This window comes from Sturnira hondurensis, unplaced genomic scaffold (genome assembly GCF_014824575.4).
Source record: "Sturnira hondurensis isolate 20B ecotype Veracruz unplaced genomic scaffold, ASM1482457v3 Scaffold0023357, whole genome shotgun sequence".
Lineage (NCBI taxonomy): Eukaryota > Metazoa > Chordata > Mammalia > Chiroptera > Phyllostomidae > Sturnira > Sturnira hondurensis.
Window position 1 is genome coordinate 447,592 of NW_028095988.1, and position 16,060 is coordinate 463,651.

Here is a 16,060-nt window from a genome sequence, read left to right on the forward strand (position 1 = left end):
ATAGGCATTGCATTTTTTTTAGGTACAGTAGCAGATCAGCATATTGCCGTTCCACTGCAGTTATGTCAATGGTTGGTTATATCCTGGGCCTTGGAGATCGTCATGGTGAAAACATTCTCTTTGATTCTTTGACTGGAGAATGTGTACATGTGGATTTCAACTGTCTCTTCAATAAGGTATGCAATGTGACTTAGTTAACTGTATGTTTTCTCCTAGTTTTTTTCCTCCTTCAACAACTGTTCTGCCTAGACGCACCCATTAGTAGCAGTTATATTCACAGTTGAGTCACAGTTCCCATTGCCCTCAGTATAAGAACTTAGGATGGAGAGAACTCAGAAGAATAATATAATAAAACTAGCATTGTACTTAATTCTGAAAATACAGGTTCAAGTCCTGGTTCAGTTAGTTCTTAGTTATATTAACATGGACAGAGCAGTTGATTTTACTGAGATTCATTTTTAGAGAAATAAAGTAGTTTGCTGTGATGGTTTCCAAACCTATCAGCATATCAGAATCATGTTAAGAGTTTTCATAAAATTGCAGATGCCTAGGAAACATCCCAGGGGATTCAGATTCTGTAGGTCCAAAGTGAGGCCTGGGAGTAAATTAAGGTAGTTGGGCTCTCCCTAAGACCCCCTCCAATTTTCCAGTGTTGGGATCCTGGAAAGCAGACTGGCAGGTAAAACCACTTTTTTCTTCGTCACCATTCTCTGTGGGTTGCCTTCAGTTATCACAGGAAACCTAGAAAGGTCCCAGACCAAATGGAGAACAAATCAAAGATAAACCACTGGCATAGGTTAAATCACTCAAGAGAGGAATTTAGGAAAACTGGAGGGACAAGAAAGTCCTAGGAAAGGCAGGTTAGAAAATGACAAAAAGTAAATAATAAATGAACTGGATGGATTTCATTATATTTCATGTTACATTTCCTGTCTGAGGGATGTGAACATCTCATACTTGGTATATCTTTTCCTTTGCTTTTGATTTAAAGTGAAAGTCTTAAAGAAAAGAAGAAAATATGATAATATTTGTATGTACTTTGTATTATTCAAGGAAAGAATTTAAGGAAGCTAAATAAGACTAAATATTGAATGCATAAAAATTTCTCTATATTGCTATTACCATAGTAATTCAATAGAAGGTAAGTCCACTGATCTTCTAGGTCATATCCAAGTAAAGTAAAGGTAGTCATATAGATCCTTTATGATACACTCTTCAAAAATAGTTACATATATACATATTTTTTGGACAGTATGTGTGCTCTTTGCCAAATGAGTCTAGACATGAAGTTTTAATTTTTTTGCATAAACATTTAAAAATTCTAACATTATTACTTTTTAATAAAATGCATTGTTTTAAGGGAGAAACCTTTGAAGTTCCAGAAATTGTTCCATTTCGCCTGACTCATAATATGGTTAATGGAATGGGTCCTATGGGAACAGAAGGTCTTTTTCGAAGAGCTTGTGAAGTTACAATGAGGCTGATGCGAGATCAGAGAGAGCCTTTAATGAGGTAATCGTTTGTATCTCGTAAATAATTTATAGTAACTTTGAATGCAGTTGTTGGTTCCTAAGTATGTTTTCTTTATATAGAAGCCACTTTACATGGGTTAAGGTAGATTGTTTTAAAATAATAGCTTTATATAATTTACATATTATAAATTTATTTACTGTTTAATATGTGGTTTTTAAAAAGATTTTATTTATTTATTTTTAGACAAAGGGGAAGGCAGGTAGAAAGAGAGAGAGAAACATCGCACACCCCATACTGGGGACCTGGCCCATAACCCAGGCATGTGCCCTGAGTGGGAATTGAACTGTGATCCTTTGATTCGTAGGCTGGCACTAATCCACTGAGACAGACTAGCCAGGGACATAACATTTATATATCATAAAATTCACTCTTTTTTTTTTCCTTTTTTTAATTTTAATTTTTATTTAATTCTTTTTTAAAAAATATATTTTATTGATTATACCATTTACAGTTGTTCTATTCCCCCCCTTCAATCCCCTCCACCCACACCCTCCCTCCCCCACCATTCTCCCCCCCCCTTAGTTTATAACCACGTGTCTCAAGTTCTTTGGATTCTATATTTCCCCCACTATTCTCGCCCTCCCCCCTATCTATTTTCTGCCTACCATCTATGCTATTCTCTGTGCCTTCTCCCCTCTTCTCCCCCTCCCACCCCCCTGTTTCTAACCCTCCATGTGTTCTTCATTTCTATGGTTCCACTCCTGATCTAGCTGTCTTCTTGGTTTGCTTTTGTTTTAGGTGTGGTTGTTAATAACTGTGTGTTTGCTGTCCTTTCACTGTTCATCTTTTTCATCTTCTTTTTCTTATATAAGTCCCTTTAGCATTTCATATAATAAGGGCTTGGTGATGATGAACTCCTTGAACTTGACCTTATCTGAGAAGCACTTTATCTGTCCTTCCATTCTAAATGAAAGTTTTGCTGGATAAAGCAATCTTGGCTGTAGGTCTTTGGATTTCATGACTTGGAATACTTCTTTCCAGCCCCTTCTTGCCTGTAAGGTCTCTTTTGAGAAATCCGCTGACAGTCTGATGGGTACTCCTTTGTAGGTGACTGTCCCCTTATCCCTTGCTGCTTCTAGGATTCTCTCCTTCATTTTGGTCTTGGCTAATGTAATTATGATGTGCCTTGGTGTGTTCCTTCTTGGGTCCAACTTCTTTGGCACTCTCTGAGCTTCCTGGATTTCCTGGAAGTCTATTTCCTTTGCCAGACTGGGGAAGTTCTCCTTTATTATTTGTTCAAATAAGTTTTCCACTTGTGGCTGTTTCTTTCCCCCTTCTGGTACCCCTATAATCCGAATGTTGGAATGTTTAAAGATGTCCTAGAGGTTCCTAAGCCTCTCCTCATTTTTTTGAATTCTCATTTCTTCATTCCTTCCTGGTTGGATGTTTCGTTCTTCCTTCTGGTCCATTCCATTGATTTGAGTCCCAGTTTCCTTTCCATCGCTATTGGTTTCCTGTGCATCTCCCTTCATTTCAATTAGTTTAGCCTTCATATGTTCCTCTAATTTGTGACTATAATCAACCAGTTCTGTAAGCATCCTGATAAACAGTGTCTTGAACTGTGCTTCTGAGAGGCTGGCATCTCTTGGTCACTTAGAGTTATTGGCTCTGGGACTTTGAGTTCTTCTTGCGCCATCTTTTGAGCTGTTCGTGCCTGTTACATAGCAGGATCTGAGTCCTAGGTGTTCACCAGAGCAGGGCAACTCAGTCACTGGGTTGTAACGCTGTATGTGGGAGCAGGGTCAAAGAGGAGCGATGGCGTCCCCTCTGCCACCTCCCACCGCGGCCCCCACAGGTGCCGCAGCTGCCACCGTCACCGGGGCCCGCGCATTTCGTCCCACTTCACGTGAGTGTGCGGCTGTGGTCAGTCTGCCCCACACCCTGACTGGGTCCGGGCTACTTGCGCGCCTAGGTCTGGGGATCTTTCCTGCCCAACCCTGCTCCGCTGCTGGCTCCGCCCCTCTTACCATGCCGGTTGAATGGGTTCGTTGTTGTCAGACTTCTGTATAATTCAATTTTCTGTTCTTGGTTGTGTCTTTGTTTCCCCAAACCTTTGTTGTATTCAAACTTGGTTGTGGGAGAAGGCACACTGTTTCCACCTATGCTTCCATCTTGGCGGAAGTCCAAAATTCACTCTTTTAAAGTGTAAATATAGTGGTTTGTAGTTCATTCACAGGATTGTGCAACCATCACTGCTATCTATTTATAAAACTTTTCATTACCCCCAAAAGAAATTAGCAGTCATTCCCCATCCTTACTCCCCCACCAACCCCTAGCAACTACTAATCTACTTTATGTCTCTGTGGATTTGCCTCTTATGGACATTTCCTATCTATATGGGATCATACAACATGGAGCCTTTTGTATCTGTTTTCTTTAAGTTAGCGTAGTGTTTTTAAGGTTTATCCATGCTGTACTATGTGTCAGTACTTCATTTTTTTATTGCCAAGTAATATTTTGTAGTATGGATACATTTTGTTTATCCATTCATCAATCAATCAACATTTGGATTATCTCCACCTTTTGACTATTGTGAATAGTGTGGCTATGAACTTTTGCATGTAAGTTTTATATGGATATGTGTTTTTAGTTCTTTTGGATATACCTTGGAGTAGAATTACTGGGTCCTATGTAAACTCTTAAGTTTAACATTTTGAGGAACTTTCAAACTGTTTTCCAAAGCAGCTGTAATATTTTACAGTCCCACTAGCAATGTCTTAGAGCTCCAATACCTCCACATCCTTACCAACACTTGGTTGCATGTCTTTTTAATTTTATCCATCCTTGTTGGCATGAAGTGGTATCTCATTGTGAGTTTTTTAATATTTATCAGACATTTAAGGATGTTACAAAATTATTGACTTTTTCTCAGTTTAGAAATTTTTGTGATTATGTTTTAAAGGGGCCTTATTTTGGACGGATGCATCCTCAAATGTTTACAGAAGGAAAAATTGGATGCCTGAGATTTGCTTTAAAAAAACACAGGAGGGAACAGGGTGGGTTCTGGGTAATTGGTGGTCAGAAATGGGTGGGTACATGGTCGGAGTGGGAGTTTCACTGCACTATCTTGTGGACTGTTGCCGTATGTTTGAAATTCTTCCCAATTTAAGAGTGTAAAAAGGGACCTGGCAGGGTCTAACTTCCTCTTCCCCTTCCATTCCAACCCCAGACTTCCACCCAACCTCCCCACAGTAACAGTGGCAGGATAGGTCTGAGGCGAGGGAAATGGTTTAATAGGGGTGGGTAGGCGGGTTGGGCACAGGTCTGTGTGTTCAGTTGCTTGACTAAGCTGTGCGTGGGCTTGCATTTGGCATTCCTTGGCTGCTACTAGTTTCCGTGTGCCTTGCCCAGGCATGGCCAGAGTCTTCAAGTATCTGGGAGTCCCGACCAGACTTGGGGCTGGAACCATCTGACACCAAGTATTGCCACCTACTGACAGGACACAACAGACAAGTCAGGGATTTGCCCAAGAGAACCATGTGTAGCTTCCACCCGTGCATCATTGTGAGTTTAATTTNCTGTGTGCTCAGTTGCTTGACTAAGCTGTGCGTGGGCTTGCATTTGACATTCCTTGGCTGCTACTAGTTTCCGTGTGCCTTGCCCAGGCATGGCCAGAGTCTTCAAGTATCTGGGAGTCCCGACCAGACTTGGGGCTGGAACCATCTGACACCAAGTATTGCCACCTACTGACAGGACACAACAGACAAGTCAGGGATTTGCCCAAGAGAACCATGTGTAGCTTCCACCCGTGCATCATTGTGAGTTTAATTTGCACCTCCCTAATGAGCAGTGATGATGGACGTCTTTTCCCGTGTCACGTTGGTCAGTTGTGTATCTTCTTTGGATAAATGTCTATTCAGATCCCGTTTTAAATTGGATTATTTGTCTTTTATTGTTAAGTTGTAAGAGTTCTTTACCTAGGTAGATACTAGACCTTATATGATTTTCAAATATTTTCTCTCATATATGGGTTGTCTTTTCCCTTTTTGGATGGTGTCCTTTGAAACATAGTTTTATTTTTGATAAATTTCAATTATTTATTTTATAAAGTAATTTTATTGATTATGCTATTACAGTTTTCCCAATTTTCCCCCCTTTATCTCCTCTCCACCCTGCACCCCCCAACCCTTCAGCATTCCCCCTACCTTAGTTCATGTCCATGGGTTGAACATATAAGTTCTTTGAGTTCTCTGTTTCCTATACCATTTTGACCTCTCCCCATCTATTTAATGCCTACCAATTATGTTTCTTCTTCCTTCTACCTTTCCCCCTTATTCCTCCCTTCCTCCTCCCCACTGAAAACCCTCCATGTGATTGGAGGAACAGAATCAGAAACCCTCCATTTCTCTGATTCTGTTCTTGTTCTAGTTGTTTGCTTAGTTTTTGTTTTTATTGTTTTTCTTTCTTTTGTTTTTAGGTTCATTTGTTGATAGTTGTGAGTTGTTGTCATTTTACTGTTCATATTTTTGATCTTTTTCTTAGATAAGTCCCTTTAACATTTCATATAATAATGGCTTGGTGATGATGAACTCCTTTAACTTGACCTTGTCTGGGGAGCACTTTTTCTGCCTTTCGATTCTAAATGATAGCTTTGCTGGGTAGAGTCATCTTGGATGTAGGTCCTTGCCTTTCATGACTTCAAATACTTCTTTCTAGCCCCTTCTTGCCTTTAAGGCTTCTTTTGAGAAATCAGCTGACAGTCTTATGGGCACTTCTCTGTAGGTAACTCTCTCCTTTCCTCTTGCTGCTTTTAAGATTCTGTCTATGTGTTTAATCTTGGGTAACTAAATGATGTGTCTTGGTTTTTTCCTTTTTGGGTCCAACGTCTTTGGGACTCTCTGGGCTTCCTACACTTCCTAGAAGTCTCTTTCCTTCACTGGATTGGGGAAGTTCTTCATTATTTGTTCAAATAAGTTTTCAATTTCTTGCTGCTGTTCTTCTCCTTCTGGCACCCCTATAATTCAGATATTGGAACATATCTGACAACTTTCAAGTTGTCCCAGAGGTTCCAAAGTCTCTCTTCATTTTTTTGGATTCTTGTTTCTTTGTTCTGTTCCGGTTGGATGTTTATTTCTTCCTTTTGTTTCAAATCATTGCTTTGAGTCCTGGTTTCCTTCCTGTCACCGTTGGTTTCCCTAATATTTTGCTTTATTTCATTTTGGGTATCTTTCATTTTTTGACCAAGCTCAGTCAGTTTTGTGAGCATTTTGATTACCAGGGCTTTAAATTCTCCATCAGATAGGTTGGCTCTCTCCTCCTCACTTAAGTTTTCCTCTGTTCTGATGTTTTGCTCTGTTCTTTCATTTTGGCCCAATTTCTTTGTTCAGGGCACCTGTTAAGTTGTAAGGGGGCAGGGCCTTTGGTAGTCAGTCACCCAGGCTGGGCAACCTCAATGCTACACTGTGGTGTTGCCTGTGGGGGAGGGGCCAGAGAGGGAACAGTGCCACTCCCTTGCTGGTCTCTAGTTCACTTCCCGAAAACTCTCATGTAAGACTAGGAGTTTCTCCCACCTCAGCAACTGCCGTAGTCCCCAGCTGGGATTGAGTCTCAGTTGCCTTTTAAGTTAGCCCTGCCCGTGCAGCCTGCCACCTTGCTGCAGCCAGCCCTGCGCCCTGTCCGCCACCTTGCTGCGGGTTCTCTCCATCCACTGCCTCTTAGGTCTGGTTGTTCTGTTGGACTGTTTCTTTAATTCTGTGGTTGTCAGATCTCCATGCAGTTTAATTTCCTGGCACTTCTGGTTGTTTATTGATTTTAGATTGGTTGTTATCCTCCTTTTAGTTGTGCAAGGAAGGGTTTCTACCTATCTGGCCTCCACCTTGGCCAGAACCCCCCAATTGTTTTTGTTATTATTTGTGCTTTTCCTGTCATATCTAAGAAACTATTGTATAATCCGAAATCATTAAGAGTCACGCCTATGTTTTCTTCTAAGTGTTTTATAGTTTTAGCTCTCGTATTTAAATCCTTGGTCATTTTCAGTTATTTTTTCTATCTAGTGTGAGGTGTAGGGGTCCATATTGATTCTTTTGAATGTGCACACGCTATTGTCCCAGCAGCATTTTTTAAAGGATTATTTTTCTCCATCTAATGTTACTGGAGAACATAAATGGTCCATTAACCTATATTTTATATATTATTATATATTGTATTCTTACAGTAATGTAAAGTAGAGAAAATAAAATGTTATTAAGGTAGTAAGAGAAAATTCACAATACTGTACATATTTATTTTTTAAAATCCTTATATAACTGAACCTGCATAGTTCAAACCCATATTGTTTCAAGTGTCAACTGTAGCTTTTAGAAAGGACTTAAAAAGCTCCTTCATTCATCTTATTATTTACAATCTGTCTATTGAACATTATCATAGAATGCATTGGTTAGTTAGACATAAGCAAAATCAAGTTCTCTGAAAGAGGAAGTATAGCATCTTGTGAAACACTTAACTAGGAGCATTTATCCTAGTCTGAAAGAAGTCAGGAAATAATTTCTGGAACAAGAAACTGAGACCTTCAAGATAAACAGAACTGGTCATGTAAAAGGGAAAAGAGTGTTCCAAGTGATAGAAATATCAATGCTATTGAAGGCATGGCCTGCCTCAGAAATGCAATATTGTATCCTAGAGGATAGACTTTAAGTCCTTTATTCCTAAGAAGAGAGGCAGGGCTAGATTATGAAAGGTCCACATAAGGCCAGTTTACACATTTAAACTTTGCCCTCAGAACCACCAGAAATCATTGGAGAGTTTTAAGAAGAAAATAAAAAAAGAAGAGGAAATGAAATCATCAGATTTGTACTGTAGAAAAATTAATTCCGTTTTGGGTGAGAGGCCAGAAAACTAGTTAAGAGTACTGTTGCAGAAACCCAGGCAAACAGTGATGGTGCACTGAATGCGGTAGTGACAGTGAAGATGGAGATAACTGGAGATATTATAAAGAGATTTAGAAAGTAGAATTAAGTGTTTAGAAGAAAAGGAGACAAGGATGACTCGTAATTTTTTGTTCAGGGCCAGTGGATGGATAATGTTCTTTACTGATTTGAAGAATAAAAGAGAAATAGTTGGGGAAAAGTCACGAGTTTTGTTATGAAAATATTGAATTTAAGGTGTCTACAAGACATCTAAGTGGGTTTTTACGTGGATCTGACGTCTAGAGCACAGTGGAAAAATAACGTGCTGGGATCCATCTACATGGTAGCTATTGTTTATTTTATGGTCATTGTGGAGATGTGGCAAAGGACGAAATTTACTCATTCAATAAATAGTCATTAACTAGTTTACACTATGCATTCAGAGGTGGCACACAGAACATTGTACGCTGCTCCCAAGAACCTCTTATCTCCTCCATCTTCTCTCTTCCCGGCCACCTCTTTCCTTTCCCTCCTGTCATCCCCAAATGATAATTTCATATATTTTCCTGAAACAGTAATAATGTGTTGTTAAGAGTATTATCATTAGCTTCTCATCCTTCACTTATTCTTTACCTAAGTGTCAACTTTACCAAGATTTCTTTTTACAAGGTAACATTGTAGTGTTACCATAACATTTTCTTTCCTTTTTAGTGTCTTAAAGACTTTTCTTCATGATCCTCTTGTGGAATGGAGCAAGCCGGTGAAGGGGCATTCCAAAGTACTACTGAATGAAACTGGGGAAGCTGTCAATGAAAAGGTTAGTAGAAGGTGTAGATTGATGTGCACTGGTACTGTATATCTTTACAAATGACAGCTGATTCTAAATACTATCAGTGACTGACTTAAATACTCTGAAATCTAGTTCTCTAGTACATCAATGCCCAACTTTTCTTTATGGTCATTACTCGTGTTAACATTATTATCATTTATGTACTAAAAGCAGAGTTGAGGACACACTTATTTAAACCATAGACAATTACAGTTATGAGTGGGAAAAACTTGAACACAAATTGTGTAACTTACGAAGCAGCAGGTCTCAGCTTTAACATTTGAATTGTTCTAATTTTATTTTATTTATTTATTTAAAATTAAGATTTTGTTTATTTATCTTTAGAGGGGAAGGGAAGGAGAGAGGGAGAGAGACATCAATGTATGGTCACCTCTGGTGCGTCCCCTGGCAGGAACTGGCCTGCAGCCCAGGCATGTGCCCTGACTGGGAATCGAACCGCAATCCTTTGGTTCACAGGCCTGTGCTCAGTCCATTGAGCTACACCAGCCAGGGCTAATTGCTCTAATTTTACATTAATCATAAGAAATATGTAAGTACCTAATATACGAACTCAGTTAACACTCTCTAGAAGTAAATTTTTAATGGCTGGTTAACTGTATCACTATACAGTGATCCCTCACCTATCGCAGGAGTTACGTTCCAGAGACCCCTGTGATAGGTGAAAATCCTTGAAGTAGCAGTGTTATATTTATTATTTATATATATTTTAAGGCTTTATAAACCCTTCCCACACCCCTATAAACCTTTCCCACACTCTTATAAACACTTCATATGCTCTTAAACACTTTCTACACTCAAAACCTATGTAATTTTAACAACATATAAAATTCTATATAGGTACTCACCAGTGAAGTGTACAGTCGTCCCTCGCTATATCACGGTTCACTTACTGCAGCTTCACTGTATCACGGGTTTACAGTGAAGTCGCAATAAGTGAACCGCGATATAGCGAGGGATGACTGTATTTTTATTGCAAAATATTACTTATTTTAGCACTTAAAAATGAAAGTTTACAAAGGTTAAATTAAGACATGGTAAATTGACTTACACCACTGACATGTAGTCTGTTATAATACAATAGGTGGAGAGTCTACAACAGATGTCACTGGTAGGTAAACAGGAAACAAAGTTGAAAAGACCACTTTAAAACAAAACTAAGGGACTAACAGCTGGAGATTGTTAAGTAGCAACAACCATATTCACTCAGAGCCTGAGTATGCCAGTACACATTAAAAATGATTTCTTCTATCAACACTGTAAAAAACAAAGAATTCACTCCCTACTAATATTCTCTGCTATTTCACAGTCCAGAAAAATGCCTAAATAGTTGATGTTGGATCAACATTGCAGGCCTTCAAATTAATCTCATTATTATACTTGTTTCATTTATTCTTTTGTATTTACTCTTACAAATGGGGTCAGTAAAATGGCATTAACATTTGTTAAATAACAGAAAGATAGTCATTCCAAATTATCAGCATGCACATGGCATTAGGTCCTTATGTCTTATGATTTTCAATTTTTTTCTTTTAGGCCAAGACCCATGTTCTTGATATCGAGCAGCGACTGCAAGGTGTAATCAAGACCCGTAATAGAGTGACAGGGCTGCCCTTATCTATTGAAGGGCATGTACATTACCTTATACAAGAAGCTACTGATGAAAACTTACTATGCCAAATGTACCTTGGTTGGACCCCATATATGTGAAATTACTTCAAAGAATATGTTAATCTAAAATGAACATATTTCATATTTGTTTTTTATATGTTCAGTTCCAAAGTACAGTACAATATAAGTTGCTTTATGTTCTCAGAACAATCTATTATTTCTCCCTGATTGTTAATATTTAAAATATGTTGTTATGAAATAAAGTGCTTTCTTAACTATCTATTGTGTATTATAACCACTGGAGAAGTAGAACATGAAATGTTCTTATGCTCTAAAAATACGTATAGCCCTGGCTGGTGTGGCTCAGTGGATTGAGCACCAGCCTGTGAGCTAAAGTGTTGCTGGTTCAGTTCCCAGTCAGGGCACATTCTTGGGTTGCGGGCCTGGCCAGATCCCCAGTAGGAGGCACTGGAGAGGCAACCACACATTGATGGTTCTCTCCCTCTCTTTCTCCCTCCCTTCCCCTCTATTTAAAAATAAATAAAATCTTTTAAAGAATGTTTTGCAGGCTTACTTCATTTTACAGCTTTTAGTTTTTAAGTACTCGTTAGTATAAGGATTCATTTGAACAACCACAAAAAATTACATTGAATAAATTCTGTGGCTAAAGCACTGTGCTGGATTTGTGGACAGAGCTTATTTCCCCTGCTCCCTAAGAACTGACAACCCAGAGAGATAAACATAAATAGCATATCATTATGTTCACTTAATAAAACTCCTTTTTTGTATGGTTGCATTGTGTAATCAGGAAAAAAACATAAGACAAAAAGCATGCATATGAAAAAAATCCCATAATTTAAAAAATGCTGCCATACTGAAAGTGTACCAGAGTGTTTAATCTTGGAAGACAGTAATACTTAAAATTCCATGAGATTTTAAAATCTAAAAAATGGTTCATGTGGTTAAATTTTTTCGTTGTTTTTTTCGTAGAGGATTTAAAATAGTTCACGATAATTACAAAGCAATGACGTTACTACATTCAAATAAATGGAAAACTCTTATGACAGATGACTTCAATTAAGTTCATTTGGGAGAATTCTTTTTTGCACGGTTGAAAGGGTGATGGGGAAAACAGGGTAAGCCAAAAGGTATGAACGTGAAAACCAAACATATAATTTACAATTGAAGGCCTAATAGTGTATTACAGAGTTAAGGAGGAGGCTCGGTGGGGGTGGAGGGAATTAGGAATTTTTTTTCAATAAGTAACATGTTCAAGAGTGTTCTTTAAAAGAAACTTTGTTATATATATGTATCCCTCAAAGAGAAAAAAACTAGGAAATTAGTTTTTCCCTCAACTAGGAAAAACTAAACCAAAAAATCTGTTTAAAAAAATNCTTATTTCCCCTGCCCCCTAAGAACTGACAACCCAGAGAGATAAACATAAATAGCATATCATTATGTTCACTTAATAAAACTCCTTTTCTGTATGGTTGCATTGTGTAATCAGGAAAAAAACATTAAGACAAAAAGCATGCATATGAAAAAAAATCCCATAATTTAAAAAATGCTGCCATACTGAAAGTGTACCAGAGTGTTTAATCTTGGAAGACAGTAATACTTAAAATTCCATGAGATTTTAAAATCTAAAAAATGGTTCATGTGGTTAAATTTTTTCGTTGTTTTTTTCGTAGAGGATTTAAAATAGTTCACGATAATTACAAAGCAATGACGTTACTACATTCAAATAAATGGAAAACTCTTATGACAGATGACTTCAATTAAGTTCATTTGGGAGAATTCTTTTTTGCACGGTTGAAAGGGTGATGGGGAAAACAGGGTAAGCCAAAAGGTATGAACGTGAAAACCAAACATATAATTTACAATTGAAGGCCTAATAGTGTATTACAGAGTTAAGGAGGAGGCTCGGTGGGGGTGGAGGGAATTAGGAATTTTTTTTCAATAAGTAACATGTTCAAGAGTGTTCTTTAAAAGAAACTTTGTTATATATGTGTATCCCTCAAAGAGAAAAAAACTAGGAAATTAGTTTTTCCCTCAACTAGGAAAAACTAAACCAAAAAATCTGTTTAAAAAAATACTTAGATGAGCATCCTGGGAGAATACAGCAAACAGGACAAAATTCAGTGTTCAGTTGTCTTTCAGAAGTCTGGTGGTTTTCAGAACGAAGTGTCGGTGATTGCGAGGAGGCGGCTAGTATAAAGGGGGATAAGTAGTAATGAGAAATACATAAAAAAACATGCTTTAAAAAAAAGAACTAAGCATGACATTCGTCACAGCTGCCTGAGCTCTCCCAATCGTGAGCGCGTAGGCGGGGAGGGGCCGGGAGGTTGGAGCCCCGTCCCGGGCGCGGCCCCGGACCAGCCACTCTAGATTTGGCGGGCGCTCTCTATGGTCGGGCGGGCGATGTGTTGTCATCAGTAGAGCGACGGGGCCGGCGGCGGCGTGGGCGGCGTCGGGCCCGGCGGGGCGTTTGGTTTCGGTTTGGTGGAGTTAGTGTTGACAGTGGAGATGGGAGTCCCCAAGTTTTACCGATGGATTTCGGAGCGGTACCCTTGCCTCAGCGAAGTGGTGAAAGAGCATCAGGTGGGTGAGCGAGGGCCTGCGGTTAGAAGACCGAGGACCTGGGCTTCTTGGCCCTCTCCGCACGGAGACGGGGTTTTCCGGTCTCCGCCTCCTGCTCGTCATCGACGGATAAGAGGCTAAGGAGGGGACCGAAGGTTTGAGAACACCCAACGATCTGGGTGGGGGCGAGGACAGGTAGCGCTTCTGTGACCGAGCTCCGTTGACCGCGGCGGTTGTGACGGCTTCCAGTCTGCGGAGCCTGCCGCGATCCCGATTTTCAGTCCTGGGGAGGCCAGCTTCAGCGAGCGCCCAGTCCTCCTGCAGCTGCAGGGCGCGCTTTCCCCTCTAGAGGTCGCGAAGCCTGGGAGCAAGTCCTCCGAGGACCTGCCAACCCCGCCTGCTGCACAGACGGCCAACTGGCCGCTAGCACCGCCTCCGCCGCTGGAGCTGTTTACTTCCGGGGAGAACCTGTCCCACCCCCTGGAACGCCTGCGGGTCTGGGCGTACCTGCTGGTTCCTGGTTGTGCTACCTTTTGTTGCCCTTTTTCTGTTCTGGCAGCAGTACCACTCTCCCATTCCAAAAGAACAAGAATACACTTGGAGCAGGGCTCATTATTAGATGCTTCATTGTGAGAGAGAGAGAGATTGGTTGAGATTGTTAGAGCATTAATAATACATTGGAGCTGTGGAAAGATAATAGAAAGCAGTTATCTAACTGCTAAACTTTGGGTAATAGGTTAGTGCTTGTCAGGTTTAATGATTTTTGTAGACCTCTTGTCCATTGTATATTTCACAGAAAAAATTAGTTTTGATTTGTGGTGGATAGCATTGTATTTATAGTGGAGGAGTACCAATCTAGGGAACAACATCGTGCTCTCTACATACAGTTTAATCTGTTTAAAAAATACCATAAGCATGAAGGTAGGGTTAAACTTCATGAAGGAATTTTTCTGTTGGATTACAATCAGATTTTCGTATACAAGGAAACGCTTACAAAAATTCCAAAATGGTAGTTTATCTTTAATTTATTTGAAACATGGGTTATGTTTAGGAGAATATTTGTTTCCAGAGAAGAGGGTTAAAAAAAAGGTTAACTAGTGCATTGCAGAAATGCAAACTACTAAGTTTGGCTTTTCGTGGTCCTTAAAACTTTTTTGCACCTGCTACACATCATTCACTTTCTCTCTAGAGTGAAAAAAAAGCTATTGTTATTCATACTCACTTGATAATAGATCATTTGTTCAGGAATATTTTTCATTTTGTAGTCTTTGGTGTAGAATTTGGTTTGGTGAAAATATCTGATTGTCTCCATCCTAAGGATTTTGTTACTAAAGGACAAAAGTAATATCTTAAAGGTATCTTTATGATTTGAACACTAAAGGTGGGTTTAAACTCGGCCTATCAAAGTGATGTCTTTCGGTACTGTTTGATACTGGTACTTAACAACAGCAAAAGCAGATGTTATGAAGGGGTTATCATGCTGCTCTCTCAAGCAGCGCTTGAAAGATGGTAATGCTTGAGTGAGTCACAATGGCCCAAAAGCTAGTCCTGTGGGAAAGGGGCTGGGAAGAAGTTTGGTGGAAGGGGGTGTTCTGAAATTTGGTGGTGGTTAATAGTAACATAGTTTTTGGTCTCCGAATACTTACATAAAAGCAGAAAGAGTCATTAGCAACATTTAAAATACATAGAACAATTACAGCAAAACCACGTAACACAGTATTCCTACAAATCCCAAAATACAACGAGGTGTCAACAAATTATCAAGAGCCTTTAGACCCAATTAGTATTGGCATCTTTGCAAGAGGAAGAAAGAAGCAATGGTGCAATATCTGGTGTACTTGAGAACAGAACTCCAGAATATTCATTGAAAGACTGTGAGGGCCAATGAGATAGCAGTAGCTGTAACTGAGGAGCTTTCATGGTCACGAGCAGTGTACCTCCTATGAACTTTCAAAACTGACTTGCCAAGGCACCATTCTAAGGCAGAGCTCAGCCTAAGGAGAAAGTGCTGGGAGTGAAATAAAATTGTATTGGAAAAGGGACATTAGAGATGAAAGAAGAAGGTTCAAATGAAAGTGAGGTAGGGTTACAGAGTCAAGGAATCTCAGGAAACAAATCACCAATCATCACCCCCCACCCCCCGCAATTTTTACGTACACCAAAATAGCAGAAGAGGGAACTTTGTGAAGTTAAAACTTTCCTGAACTCCTTCATTCTAAAAGTTCAGGAAAATTAAATTTACATAAAAATGAGCAATAGAAAAATACCAAAGTTAAATGGCATACAAAGTTATCATGGGGGGAGGAGAAAGGAACTAAATAACATTACCTACAATTAAGGCTTATAATAAAAACGTGTGCACAAGACAGACCAAAACAATAACCTACTATTTCAAAATGAGCAAAAAGGCACTAAGAAAATTACATAAGACATGAAAGAACAAACTAAATCAAGTGTGAAAATTCACAATAAGGTGACTGCCGCGGTCCAGCCGCAGCCCATCTAAGGGTCCTCAGGTGAGAGTAGGCGTTGGCGCTGGGTAACAGGCAACTACACAGCTCAAAGGCAGGTGAAGCACTGTTCCATTTATTGCAAGTACAAGCTGATTTTTTATATTTTCATTTTTGGCATAGATTAACATTCA

The 16,060-nt window shown here is 39.4% G+C and overlaps 2 protein-coding genes across 5 annotated transcripts in view; both read left to right on the plus strand.

Moving 5' to 3' along the window:
- Positions 1-11,253, plus strand: part of ATR (ATR checkpoint kinase) — a 126,947-nt gene extending 115,694 nt beyond the window's left edge. The window contains exons 44-47 of the mRNA XM_037037454.1: positions 23-176; positions 1,361-1,512; positions 9,090-9,195; positions 10,762-11,253. Coding sequence (XP_036893349.1) covers positions 23-176; positions 1,361-1,512; positions 9,090-9,195; positions 10,762-10,935 — 586 coding nt within the window. The 3' untranslated portion in view covers positions 10,936-11,253. The remainder of the gene's footprint in view (positions 1-22; positions 177-1,360; positions 1,513-9,089; positions 9,196-10,761) is intronic.
- Positions 11,254-13,272: 2,019 nt separating this feature from the next.
- XRN1 (5'-3' exoribonuclease 1) overlaps positions 13,273-16,060 on the plus strand; it is a 164,586-nt gene continuing 161,798 nt past the window's right edge. For all 4 annotated transcript variants that reach the window (XR_005065238.1, XM_037037720.1, XM_037037721.1 and 1 more), the window contains exon 1: positions 13,273-13,437. Coding sequence is in view for 3 of the 4 variants with exons in the window: in XM_037037720.1 (XP_036893615.1) it covers positions 13,363-13,437 (75 nt within the window). In the remaining variant the exon portion in view is untranslated. The remainder of the gene's footprint in view (positions 13,438-16,060) is intronic.